General features: G+C 40.5%; 1 protein-coding gene across 1 annotated transcript in view; it reads left to right on the forward strand.

Annotated features, from left to right (window-relative positions):
- LOC124614022 (serine/threonine-protein kinase Genghis Khan) overlaps window positions 1-13374 on the forward strand; it is a 349615-nt gene that overhangs the window by 281342 nt on the left and 54899 nt on the right. Inside the window, exon 23 of the mRNA XM_047142836.1 lies at window positions 12068-12203. Coding sequence (XP_046998792.1) covers window positions 12068-12203 — 136 coding nt within the window. The remainder of the gene's footprint in view (window positions 1-12067; window positions 12204-13374) is intronic.

Below are 13374 nucleotides of genomic sequence, written 5' to 3' on the forward strand. Positions count from 1 at the left end.
CATAAGTGGCTTGCATCATTCTTTTTCTTATAAATGCTTGGCCATCTGGAGTTTTTGCAGTTTTGTCACTTTCATTACTGACCAAGCCCTATATATATACACACACCATAAATGTGGACAAAATTGGTGATGATGAGTAGATGCAGTACCTTTGTGAGTCACCAAATACAGCAGGTGGAACAACATGATGTTTTCGGAAAATACGTACTTTTACTTAGACAGCACAGCCCAGCAGTGGCTCAAGAACAATGAAGATAAGCTCGCCAGCTGGGACAGATTCTAGGTCAAACTGGAGAAAACATTTGGTGCCGATCAGCAGGAAATCCACTGTGTTGGAAGGATAATTGAAAGGCAGGGCACATAGTGGGGAAATGACACAGTCTTACAGAATGTTTTAGGCCCTATGCCACTTTGTGAACCCGAATATGACAGAAACCGACAATATCTCACTCTTGATGAAATGAGTTGCGGAAGCAATATACTGAGCACTTCTGGTAAAATAAGCTAGAGAGGGTTGTTGATTCACTTTATAAGAAGTACCAGAAATTAGTTACACGTGGTGACCTCAATATTAATTTTGTATACGATTGATCAAGAAAAAGGATGTTGGTAGATCTCCTAAATTCATATGATCTGATGCAGACCTTTTTTGCAAATACGGTGCAGGGGAACAGTAGCACAGCCATAGACAATATTTTTATTCATTCTTCATTACGAGATGGGCATTCTATTAGTAAAAGGGTGAATGGCCTTTCAGATCATGATGCACAAATTTTAGCACTAAAAGACTTTTGTACTTAAACATATGTCACATATAATTACAAACTATGTAGGAAAGCTAATCCAATGGCAATAGAGAGTTTTCCAAACCTTGTCAAGTAACAAGAGTGGCAGGATGTTTGTAGTGCGGATAACATAGACGACAAATATAATGCTTTCCTTAACACATTTTTCAAGCTCTTTGAGATTTTCTTTCCATGAAAATGTTCTAAATGGTGTACTAGCAGTAAAAGGCAGCCTGGGTGGCTGACTAGTGGCATAAGGATATCATATAGAACAAAGTGGGAATTATATCAAAATGTTAGAAGTAGTCACAATCAAGCTACAGTAGCCCATTACAAACAGTATTGTAAGGTGCTTAAAAATGTTATTAGGAAGGCAGAGAGTATGTGGTACGCAAATGGAATAACTAATTCACAGGATAAAATTGAAACCTTATGGTCAGTTGTGAAGGAAGTGTCTGGTCGGAAGCACAAGGTCGATGATGTAAAGTCAGTTTGTAGTAAAAATATTTCTGTTATTGATAAATCAGATATATGTACAGTATTTAACAATCATTTTTTGAGCATTGCTGGGGAATTAAATAAAAATTTAGTTTCTACAGGGAATTATATAAATCTCTTGACAAACACCTTTCCGAGATTGATGTGCGAAATACTCCTTCGTGAGAAAAATATATCTAGAAACAAAGATGATGTGACTTACCAAATGAAAGTGCTGGCAGGTCGATAGACACACAAACAAACACAAACATACACACAAAATTCAAGCTTTCGCAACCAACGGTTGCTTCATCAGGAAAGAGGGAAGGAGAGGGAAAGACGAAAGGATGTGGGTTTTAAGGGAGAGGGTAAGGAGTCATTCCAATCCCGGGAGCAGAAAGACTTACCTTAGGGGGAAAAAAGGACAGGTATACACTCGCACACACACCCATATCCATCCGCACATACACAGACACAAGCGGTCTGATCAATTATCCTTACTTACACAGCCTGTTCAATAACTTTAGCAAACAATGATGGCATAGAAATAGTTCTAAATTGTCTACATTATTCCTTTCTCCCTTTTTATAGAGCGATTTTACAACTGAGTACTTGAATCATTCAGGAAACTGACCATTCCTAAAGGAAACATTACACATATGGCTAAGTACAGGGCTAACATGTGCAGTACAGTACTTTAATATTCTGCTAGGCACCCCATCATATCCATGAGAGTCTTTAGTCTTCAGTGATTTAATTATTGAATCAATATCCTCCCTTGTCTGTATCACGAAGGAGTATGGATATAATAGAGGGAAACATTCCACGTGGGAAAAATATATCTATACAGTGTTGAGAATGGCTGTGATGTGGGGTCTGAGTGGGGTACGGTCAAATGAGGGGTGCCCCAGGGATTAGTGTTGGAGACACTCCTGTTCCTTATTTATATAAATGATATGCCCTCTAGTATTACAGGTATTTCTAAAATATTTCTGTTAGCTGATGACACCAGCTTGGTCGTAAAGCATGTTGTGTGCAACATTGGCTCAGTTTCAATAGTGCAGTTCATGACATAAGTTCATGGCTTGTAGAAGATAAAATAACACTAAATCACAGTAAGACTCATTTTTTACTGTTTCTAACATACAATTCAACAAAACGGGACATTTTAGTTTCACAGAATGGGCTATGAAGAATGTGTCATACTAGTGTCCTATATATGGTCTGCCAGTAAACCAGAGTCAACCATTTGCCTTTCCTACTATAGTCCTTACTAGCTTGTTCCGTTTCATATTGCTTTGCAGTGTTACACCTTGGTACTTAATTGACATGGCTGTATCAAGCAGCACACTGTTAATGCTGTATTTAAACATAGCAGATTTGTTTTTCATACTCATCTGCATTAACTGAAATTTTTCTGCATGTAGAGCTAGCTGCCATTCATCACACCAACTAGAAATTTTGTCTAAGTCGTCTTGTATCCTTTGACAGTCACTCAATGACAACACCTTCTGTTACACCACAGCATCACCAGCAAACAGCTGCAGATTGCTGCTCACCCTGTCCACCAGATCATTTATGTATATAGAAAATAACAGCAGTCATATCTTTGTCTCTGACGAATCCTTGCAATCGAAGACAACAAACAGGGTTCTGTTACTTAAGAAGTCCTCAAACCAGTCACATAACTGGGAAGCTATTCTGTATGCTCATATCTTCATTAACAGTCTGCAGTGGGGCACATTGCCAAATGTTTTGTAGAAATCAAAAAATATGAAATCTGCTTGTTGCACTTCATCCATAGTTTGCGGGATATCATGTGAGAAAATAATAAGCTGAGTTTCCCACGAGCAATGCTTTCTAAAACCATGCTAATTCACGGACAGGAGCTTTTCTGTCTCAAGGAAATTTATTATATTTGAATTGAGAATATGTCCAAGAACTCTGCAGCAAACTGATGTTAAGGATATTGGTCTGTAGTGTTTCAGGATGTTCCTTTCCCTTCATATATACAGGAGCCGCATGTGCTTTTTCCCAGTTCCTTAGGACTTGACACTGAGCTAGAGATTAACTATAAATGCAAGCTAAGTAAGGAGCCAATGCTGTGGAATACTTTTTGTAAAAAACCGAATTGGGACTACATCCAGATGTAGTGACTTATTTATATTCAGCTCATTCGATCATTTCTCTAGGCCAGGGATGGCTATTACTGTGTCCTCCATATGGGAGTCTGTGTGATGGTCAAACAGTGGTATGTTCACATGATTCTCCTGCGTGAATGATTTCTTAAACACCAAAATTTAGATCTTCGGCTTTCCTTAGTGTATCTTCTTCTGTCACACCATACTGGTCAACAGGTGCCTGGATAGAATTTTTAGATCTGCTTAGCAATTGTATGTAGGACCAGAATTTTCTCAGGTCCTTGGCTAGATCTTTTGCTGACGTATAATGGTGACAGTTGTTGTATGCTTCATGCATCGATCTTTTTACAGGTGCTTGAATCTATGGTGCAATGGCCTTTACTTCCTCAGCATTTTTCGAATTTTGTTGTTAAACAATTGTTGGTCTTTTCTGTTCTTAATCTACTTGCTCAGCACATACTTTCCCAGAGCACAATTTACAGTCCATTTAAACTTCTCTCATAATTCCTCTTTGTCCATCGTACTGGAACTAAATGATGTCAGTTCATTGTCTATGTGGCATACTAACAACTTCTTATCTACTTTCTCACACTCTATGCCTTCTTGATTGGTTTATTAAGTTTAGTAACCATAGACTTTATGTTGATGACTTGGTCACTAATCCCTGTCTCTGTACTAATGCTGTTGATGAGGTCAGGCTTGTTTGTAGCTACAAGGTTCCAGAATTCAGCCAATTTGGGTAAACCAGCTCACCTGCAAAGTATTACACCACACAAAAGAATAGACATTTGGAGGACAAAGGACAACATACTGTTGTGTTTCTGACTGTGGATGCCCTGTACACATTGTACACTACTGCAGAGAAGATGACAAATGTGATTCTTAAGTTTCTACTGGTGTATTTGTTGATCAAACAGTCCACAGGTGTACTGTTGGTTCATAGTGTCCAAAGGGCTCAGTACTTCGGCTATCAGACATGTCGCCATCATCAGGTATGCTGACGAACTGAGCTCCGGAAGGTGCATGGCTGACTAATATCCCCTGTCCCCATGAGCCCCTCCGTCCATGGACGTGCATTAGAGTCAGTGGTCACAGAGATGCTTGTGTCAGCATGTGTGACGGCATTGATGTAAGCTGTCTGTCTGCCCTGGTTGCCAGATTGTTTTGTTTGCATAGAGTCTTCCTAATTAAACTCGGTGTTGGTTCCCAAACTTTGCTAAGATTAAAGCCACAATTTCGGTTGATGAGATCATCCCTGCTACGAAATCCTATGGCCTCTCTAACAATGCTGTCCCAGTATTTGGAAGTCTGTGCCAAGATCCTGGTATATTCATACTCCATCGCATGATTCTTGGACAGACAGTGCTCATTGACCATTGACTTTTTGGGATACATCAGTTGAGTGTGCCTCGGGTGTTCTTGGCAACAATCTTTGATGGTGTGCATTGTCTGTCCAAAATATGTCTTCCCACATTGACACAGAATCTGGTATACACTGGCCTTCCGCAAACTGAGATCATCTTTCACACTTCCCGATAATGCTCGTGTTTTATTGGGTGGGCAAAAGACAGCTTTTACTCGGTGCTTCTTCAGTATGTGTCTGATTTTTCAGAATAGACAGTGGGTGCCTCTTCCTTTGTAGCTTCTTCCATCTCCACAAGTTGTACTGTTGTAGAGCAGCAGAGAGCACACCTAACCTGCCACTCTGGGTACTCATTTTTTTGGAAACATTTCTGAAGTGTTGCAGCTCTTGAAGCAGACCATCTGCACCTGAAATGGTGCAGGCCCTGTGTACTAGTGTTGTTAGTATCCCATTCCTCTGCGAAGGGTGGTGACAATTCTCTGCATGCAAATGCAGGTCAGTATATGTTTTCTTCCAATGTGAATTTTCTGTTGGGATGTATGGAGCTCAAATGTGCAAGGAAGTCAAGGAGTTTGTCCCTTCCATGGGGCCAGACAATGAATGTGTCATGCACATAACAGAAAAGAAACATGTAGGTTTCCATTTGGATGATGCCAGGGCATCCTCCTTGAAGTACTCCATATACAAATTCACAATTGCATGTGATAATGGGCTGCCCATTCTGATTCCTTCCATTTGTTCATAGTATTCTCCAGAAAACAGAGCAATGTTTGTCCGAGAATCATGCGATGGAGTACGAACATACCAGGATCTTGGTACAGACTTCCAAGTACTGTGGGAGCATTATTAGAGGGGCCATAGAAATTCATACCAGTGATGATCTCATCAACCGAGACTGCAGCTCTACTCTTAGCAAGACTTCAGAACCAGCACTGAGTGCAATTAAGAATACTCTCAGCAAACAAAATGATCTGCTGACCAAGGCATACAGAGAGCTTACATCAGCGCCATCAGAGACACCGATGCTAGCATCTCCTCGACCACCAAAGCACTGCTGCGAGCGTGGGTCACGGGCAGAGCATCTCGCGGGGGCAGGGAATATTAGTTCAGCCGTGCACCCACAGGAGCTCAGTTCATCAGTGCACTTGATGATGATCGCCGAAATGTTGTGCCCATGAACCAGCAGTACACCTGTGGACTGTTCGATTAAGATGACAAATGTTTGACAACTATTGTGCTGGTAGACATCAACCATGACAGCAGTGTCCTATTCAAGCCAGGTAACTGCAGGTGATTATAATCATCTTGAGATTAAGCCCATTGCTGTACCCTGGATGAGGTATTTCCTCGACATGCTATACATGTTCCCTGGCATCGTACAGAGGTACCAGCCCCTCATCTAGTCACAGGTTTCAGGAGAACCAAGTGAGATGACCATCTATGGAGTTGAGGCTGCTACAAATGAAAATTCTCAATGGAGGACAGTTACCAAGATGTCAGGAAATCTCGTTATGATCATCATCGATGGCCAACTTGACCGGGCACTAGTCGGATTGGGCCTGTTTTTCCTTAGTGTCAAATGCTTATTACCACCACTTAAAAAGCCCATGTTCTATGATAAGAGAGTGATTGTGCTGCAGATTGCAAATGATAAATATATCCAGCCAACAGGAGCATGCATTGCAAGAATAACTATCAGTGACAGACCACAGCCCTTCAAATTTCTTATTTTAAGAGAATGAAGTCATAATGCTATTCTTGGATGAAACTTCTTGCAAGCATCTTAAGCACTCATTGACTGCAAAGCTCAGATCTCCAGGTTAAAAAAACTATTCCAACGAGCACACATAAAAAAAACTGTTATGGGTGGTTGTTAGTTTTTGAAGATATTGTTATTGTACTGTCATCAGTGAAATGAGCTCCAGTCATCCACCTAGTCAGTTAAACTGTGAAGCTTTTGTCAACTGGAGAAAGGTACTAAGACCCAGAAAAGAAAAATATGTACCTTTGAAATCATAAGCACTGCAGCTGGTCAAGAACTCTGGATCACTAATTGTGACAAGCAGCCACAGCTTGTCCCTAAAGGTATGTGCATAGGAACAGCCGAACTAGTCCAGGATGGACAGCTCTGTGCCATCGATGAAGAATCATGCTCCACTACCACCACAGAGAGTGCACTGGAGGAGGCTACTATTGAACTACCAATAGGATCTGGTCCGACTAAGGAACAATGTCAGCAAGTGGTAGCCATTCTGCATCTGGTTTTAGATGCTTTCAAATCCAGAGTGGAGAAGAGACAGACCAAGTGACCATGGAAAAACACTGTATCAACACTGAATATCATTCAATTAGAGAGCAGTTGTACTGGATGTCACCGACTGAACGATGCACAGTTACCCTAGTCTGTGGTCCTTGTGAAGAAAAAGGATGGCACATACTGTTTCTGCATCAACTACCAACAACTGAGCAAAATCAGGGAAAAAAAGATGTGTACCCATTGCGACTCACTGATTACACCCTAGACTACTTGAAAGTAGTAAATTATTAAGCTGGTGCGTAAGTTCATAGTGTTTTTCCACAAGTTATGTAAACACACAGATATACATAGCACAGACTTTAGTCTTCAATACAATATTCTCCTTCACAAATATTCTCCTTCACTGTTTACAACAGTCTGCCAACACTGGGGTAACTTTTTGATTCATGGCTGTAGAAATCATGTGGTTTTGAGGTGAAGAACTCATCATGTCATGTTCGGAGTGCATTTCCATCCAGAAAGGAAGTTCCATTAAAGTTGTTCAATAGAAGGCGGAAAAGGTTGAAAATATGAGGGCACTCTATCAGGTGAATAAGTTTGGTGTGGGATGCCTTCCCAACCCAACTCCTATATAGTGTTTTATCTCAGTCTAGCAGAATTTTGGCAGGCATTATCATGGAATAGCATCACTTCACGCAGTCTTCCTAATCATTGTTCTGGGATGACATCTGCAAGACATCTCAGTTGTTGACAATAAATGTCAGCAGTGATGGTTAAACCTTGGGGAAATAATTCGCAGTATACCACACCACTGTTGCTCCGCCAGATGCATGCGTACAAGTCTTTTGTACAGGGAGTTGCGTCTTTGTGTGGTCTCAACCACTTCTTCTCCTTTGTTAGCATAAAGACACCATATCCCATCATTAATAATGATGCAGGATAGAAATGGGCAGTGTTGTTCACAAACCAATTGATGATGAGTGAACAGAGATGCACATATGGCTGATTTTTGTGATTTTTGCTCAGAGCATGTGGTACCCATACGACCCATTTTTTGATCCTTCACATCGTATACAAATGTTACATGATGATGGAATGATCACAGCTCATCACATTTGCCAGTTGTCAAGTACACTGATTTGGATCATTATGGATTAATGCTTTTAACCGATCTTCATTAAATCCGGGTGGTCTTCCTGGATTTGAAAAGTTACTAATGTCAAAATGGTCCTCCTTAAAATCAGAAAACCATTTTCTTGCCATACTCTGGCCAATGCCATTGTTCTCATACACAGTGTAAATCTTTCTGGCTGCCTCTGCTGCTCTCACCATTCTGTTGAACTCAAACAGAAGAATGTGTCTCCACACTTGGGTACTTCATTTTCTAACATCCACAACTCCACTCACTAAATCCAAATGACAATACATAAACTCAAATAGCAGCAATGAACTACAAATAAAAAATGACAGTCAATAAATAAACCCATAGCAACTGGAATACCAGCACACAGAACAAAAACGCTACAAACTTATGCCCCAACCTAATATTTCTAAATTATGGACATACCGGGAGGCTACTGACAAACTGAGGCTGATGAGGCTGACCAGGAAAAACGTAGCTTCATAACGCCTGAAGGTCACGAGAAGTTTAAAGTTATGCTGCTTGGATTATGTAATGCTGCAGTCACCTTTCTACATCTACATGGATACTCTGCAAATCACATTTAAGTGCCTGACAGAGGGTTAACCAAACCACCTTCACAATTTTCTGTTATTCCAATCTCGTATAGTGCACGGAAAGAACGAACACCTGTATCTTTTCATATGAGCTCTGACTTCCCTTATTTTATCGTGGTGATCATTTCTCCTTATGTAGGTTAGTATCAACAAATCAACAAAATATTTTCACATTCTTAGGTGACTGGAATTTTGTAATAAGATCCCTCTGCAACGAAAACATGTTTGTTTTAATAATGTCCACCCCAAATCCTGTATCATTTCAATGACACTCTCGCCCTTATTTCACGATAATACAAAACATGCTGCCCTTCTTTGAACTTTTTCGATGTATGTCAATCCGATCTGGTAAGGGTCCCACACCCTGCAGCAGTAGTCTAAAAGAGGATGGACAAGCATAGTGTAGGTGGTCTCCTTAGTAGATCTGTTTCATTTCCTAAGTGTCCTGCCAATTAAATGCAGTCGTTGGTTAGCCTTCCCCACAACATTTTCTATGAGTTTCAGTTTAAATTGTTCGTAATTGTAATTCCTAGGTATTTAGTTGAAATTACAGCCTTTAGATTTGACTGATTTATCATGTAACCAAAGTTTAACGGATTCCTTTTTGCACTCATGTGGATGACCTCTCACTTTTCCTTATTTAGGGTCAACTACCAAGTTTCGCACCATACATATATCTTTTCTAAATTGTTTTGCAATTTGTTTTGATCTTCTGATGACTTTACTAATCAATAAACGACTGTGTCATCTGCAAACAACCTAAGACGGCTGCTCATATTGTCTGCCAAATTGTTTATATAGATAAGTAACAGCAATGGGCCTATAACACTACCTTGGGGAACGCCATAAATCACTTCTGTTTTACTTGATGACTTTCCGTCAATTACTATGAACTGTGATCTCTCTGACAGGAAGTCACAAATCCAGTCACATAACTGAGATGGTATTGCGTAAGCACGCAATTTCAGTACAAGCCATTTGTGTGGCACAGTGCCAAAAGCCTTCTGGAAATCCAGAAATACAGAATCGATCTGAAATCCCTTGTCAATAGCATTCAACACTTCATGCGAATAAAGTGCTAGTTGTTGTGCATCTTCATGTTTTTGCGGCATAAAGACAGTTCCATAAAATTTCAGGCATGCAGCCACATAAATTCAGTTTCTTCCCATAATAGCAGTAGCGTGGCCAAAACATTACCATATATGGTGCTGGACCGAGCATCAGTGACGTCACGAGCAACGGCGCGACTATGTAAGCACGGCAATGACAACCACACGACAGTCATCCACTTGACAATGGCAGATGAGATCTCTGCCGAACGCTCGTGGGCAGTAAACCATTTGACGCGGCTTGAAACCCGAGAATGTTTTATTAGCAGATGTCGCCGCAAAAGTATGCATTCATACAAAGAAGAGTGGTTTGTAGTTGTTTGGAGCATCAGCAAGTTCTACCGTATGTATTTAGCAACTCATTCACTGTTGTGGCGGATCACTGTTCACTATGCTGTTTGACTAGTCTGAAAGAGCTGTTATGCCAACTGTTGAAATGGGCACTGAGACTTCAGGTGTACGAGATCACAGTGATACGTCAAAGCAGAAGGATGCCAACCGCCTTTGCTTGGCTGAACACAGCAGCATGGATAAAATCACAGTCATCACTACACTAAATTACATTGCTGCTGAACTGAGGAAAGATCCAACAATGCTGAAAACCGTAGAAGCTGTGAAGGAGGAGGAAGCAACCAAAGGAGAATTCTAATTAATCAGTAGATCATTGTATAAGAGGAACTGTGACACAGTGGGGCAGAAACAGTCATTTGTCATCCCATTTAATGCATGGGCAGTTATCCTGAAGTTTTTCCTCAACACTCCTGCACTCAGATTCATGAAGAGTAAAGGCAGAATCAGGTACCAGTTCAGTCTGCAGTAGTGCCATTCCACCAAATTGGAATTGGCGTCTTGGGAAGATTCCCAAAGTCATCAAACTGGAATCGACGGGTAAGAGTCTGCACTACCTGACCCTTTCCGAAGCTGTGCCAACCACTGATGCACCTTGTAACAGACAACATTTTGAAACACAAAGCACCCTGTGTGACGATCTCTGGTTATAGAAAAGTTTTCCAGTCGAGACTAGTGTCATAGGTAATTTAACACTGCTACATCTCTCACAGACATTGTAATAAGACTTTGACAGATATGCTCCCAATGTACATTGATGTCAAACAGAGTGATTGGGATACGGCACTGCCCATTGTGACTTTCACACATAACACTGAGAAGCATGATGTAACAGACGTCACCCTGTTCTTTCTATTCCACTGTTACAAGCCCAAAATAAAAATGGGTACACTGTTCCCTTTTCAACTAGACAGTATTCAGGATGATTCTCCTATGATTCTTATCACTAGGATTGCAGAAGCTAGGCAGCTGGCTCGCATACAGGCCCAGGGACAATCAGGAGAAGGCTCAATGGCATGAGAACACCGGAAGACTTCTTTGATATAGTTCTTCGTGCTAGTCTAGCATGTGCATGCCTCATCACCTCTGAATAACTACTGCAATGCAGTCAAACCTGCTTACTGTATTCAGTCCTTGGTCTACCAATGATGATAATAGTTGTATAAATAATAAAACTGTTTGAACTTTTAAGTTTAACACATATATTTCGGAACGACGCAACAACACACATAAGTCACAGAGTAAGTTGACAAGTAAGACATGTGTACACATTAGCATTCGAATGAGCACTGAGTCCCAGTCTAGCGGCCGCTGCTCGGCTGGCCTCTTAGGTGGTGCAGCTGCTGCATGGCCGGCAGACAGCGCCGCACGTAGAGGACGCGCGTAATTGTGCGACGGCACTTTGAATGATCGGCGAGTCACAACAAAAACAAATTGGTATTTCGTGTTTCTTGCTTGTTTCCTTCTTCCTTTGTAAAGACAGGAAGAGATACTAGTGATCCGTGGGATGGTACTATTTGGAATAGCTTGTTACTCCCCAAAACCAAATTGTGTCTACATAGTGTTCAACTTCTCGCACTTTTATGCTGTAGTTCAGTGGGAAAATATTCATTAGTTTTGGCAGTTGAAATATCTATAGAAAATAAAACGCCAGAACATATCAATTAGTAATTTGTGTAAATGTCCATTACACTAATGCCAGTCTGTGTGTATATATATATATATATATTATATATATATATATATATATATATATATATATGTGTGTGTGTGTGTGTGTGTGTGTGTGTGTGTGTGTAGACTTGACAACTGTGTATGCATTGAGTCATGAGACATGTTTTTTGTTACAGGTTTTTCGAGCAAAGGAGCTGCTGGATAATACACTAGCTTTTATAAAAAATGCAATGTCAGGGGCCATTATAGATCCTGATCGTCTAGTCATTGGAACAGAGGAGGGTTTGTTCTGCTTGGATCTTGATCGAAGTGGTAAGCTACTTTATTCACAGAAGTCTGTTCTGGCTTATATTATTTTATTTGTTCATACTCAAAACACAGTTGATCTGAACTTTTTATAATGTTATTGGAGGCATTTGAGACAAATACATAGAAAATAGAAAAACAATGCCTCTTAGAGGCAAAGAAGACAATCTGTGAGGAAAACTTAAAGCAAGAACCTAAAGATAAGATTACCACTGTAATATTAATATGTAAATGATAATTGAGGTGAAAAGAGGTGGTGGTTTTAATCCTTTAGCACTGTGAATTTAAGATGGTGTGTCATGCAGATTGTTATCCTTTACATGTTTGTAGTGCTGTGTGGCTTACCACACTTGCAGATTTCACTCTCTCTCTCTCTCTCTCTCTCTCTCTCTCCCCCCCCCCCCCCCCCCCCCCTCTCTCTCTCTCTCTCTCTCTCTCTCTCTCTCTCTCTCTCTCATTATATGTACTGTTAATTGTTACATTTCCTTTCACACCCTTACTGAACATATCCCAGTTATTTGAGATGTTAGAGAACCTCAAACTAGAGATGGACAGAATGGGAACAGACATAATAGGAATATCTGAGATGCGATGGCCTGAACCAGGAGACTTCAGATCAGGAAATTATCGTATCATTCATACAGGTACTAACCAAGGAACAACTGGAATCGGTGGAGTTGGAATAATTCTAAAAGGAAAACTCGGGAATCTAGTCACAGGATATGTGCAATTTAACTCTAGGATAATACTAGTCAAAATTGGAACCAAACCAAAGAACACGGTAATAGTACAAGTCTATATGCCGACATCGGCAGAAGAAGACGATGTAATAGAAACAGTGTATGAAGACATCAACAAAGTTATAAATTATGTTAAAGGTGAAGAGAACTTAATTATAATGGGAGATTGGAATGCTAGTGTTGGAGAAGAGAAAGTTGACGGAATTGTAGGGAAATATGGTCTAGGAGATAGAAACGAAAGAGGAAGCCGGCTAATTGAATTTTGTGCCAAAAACAAGTTGGTCATAGCGAACTCCCTTTTCAACCACCATAAAAGAAGAAGGTACACGTGGAAAGCCCCAGGAGATACTAGAAGACACCAAATCGACTATATATTAGTAAAATCGCGTTTTAAAAACCAAATCAAGGATTGCAGAAGCTACCCGTCTGCGGATATT

The sequence above is a fragment of the Schistocerca americana genome, chromosome 4, assembly GCF_021461395.2.
Source record: "Schistocerca americana isolate TAMUIC-IGC-003095 chromosome 4, iqSchAmer2.1, whole genome shotgun sequence".
NCBI classification, from domain to species: Eukaryota; Metazoa; Arthropoda; class Insecta; order Orthoptera; family Acrididae; genus Schistocerca; species Schistocerca americana.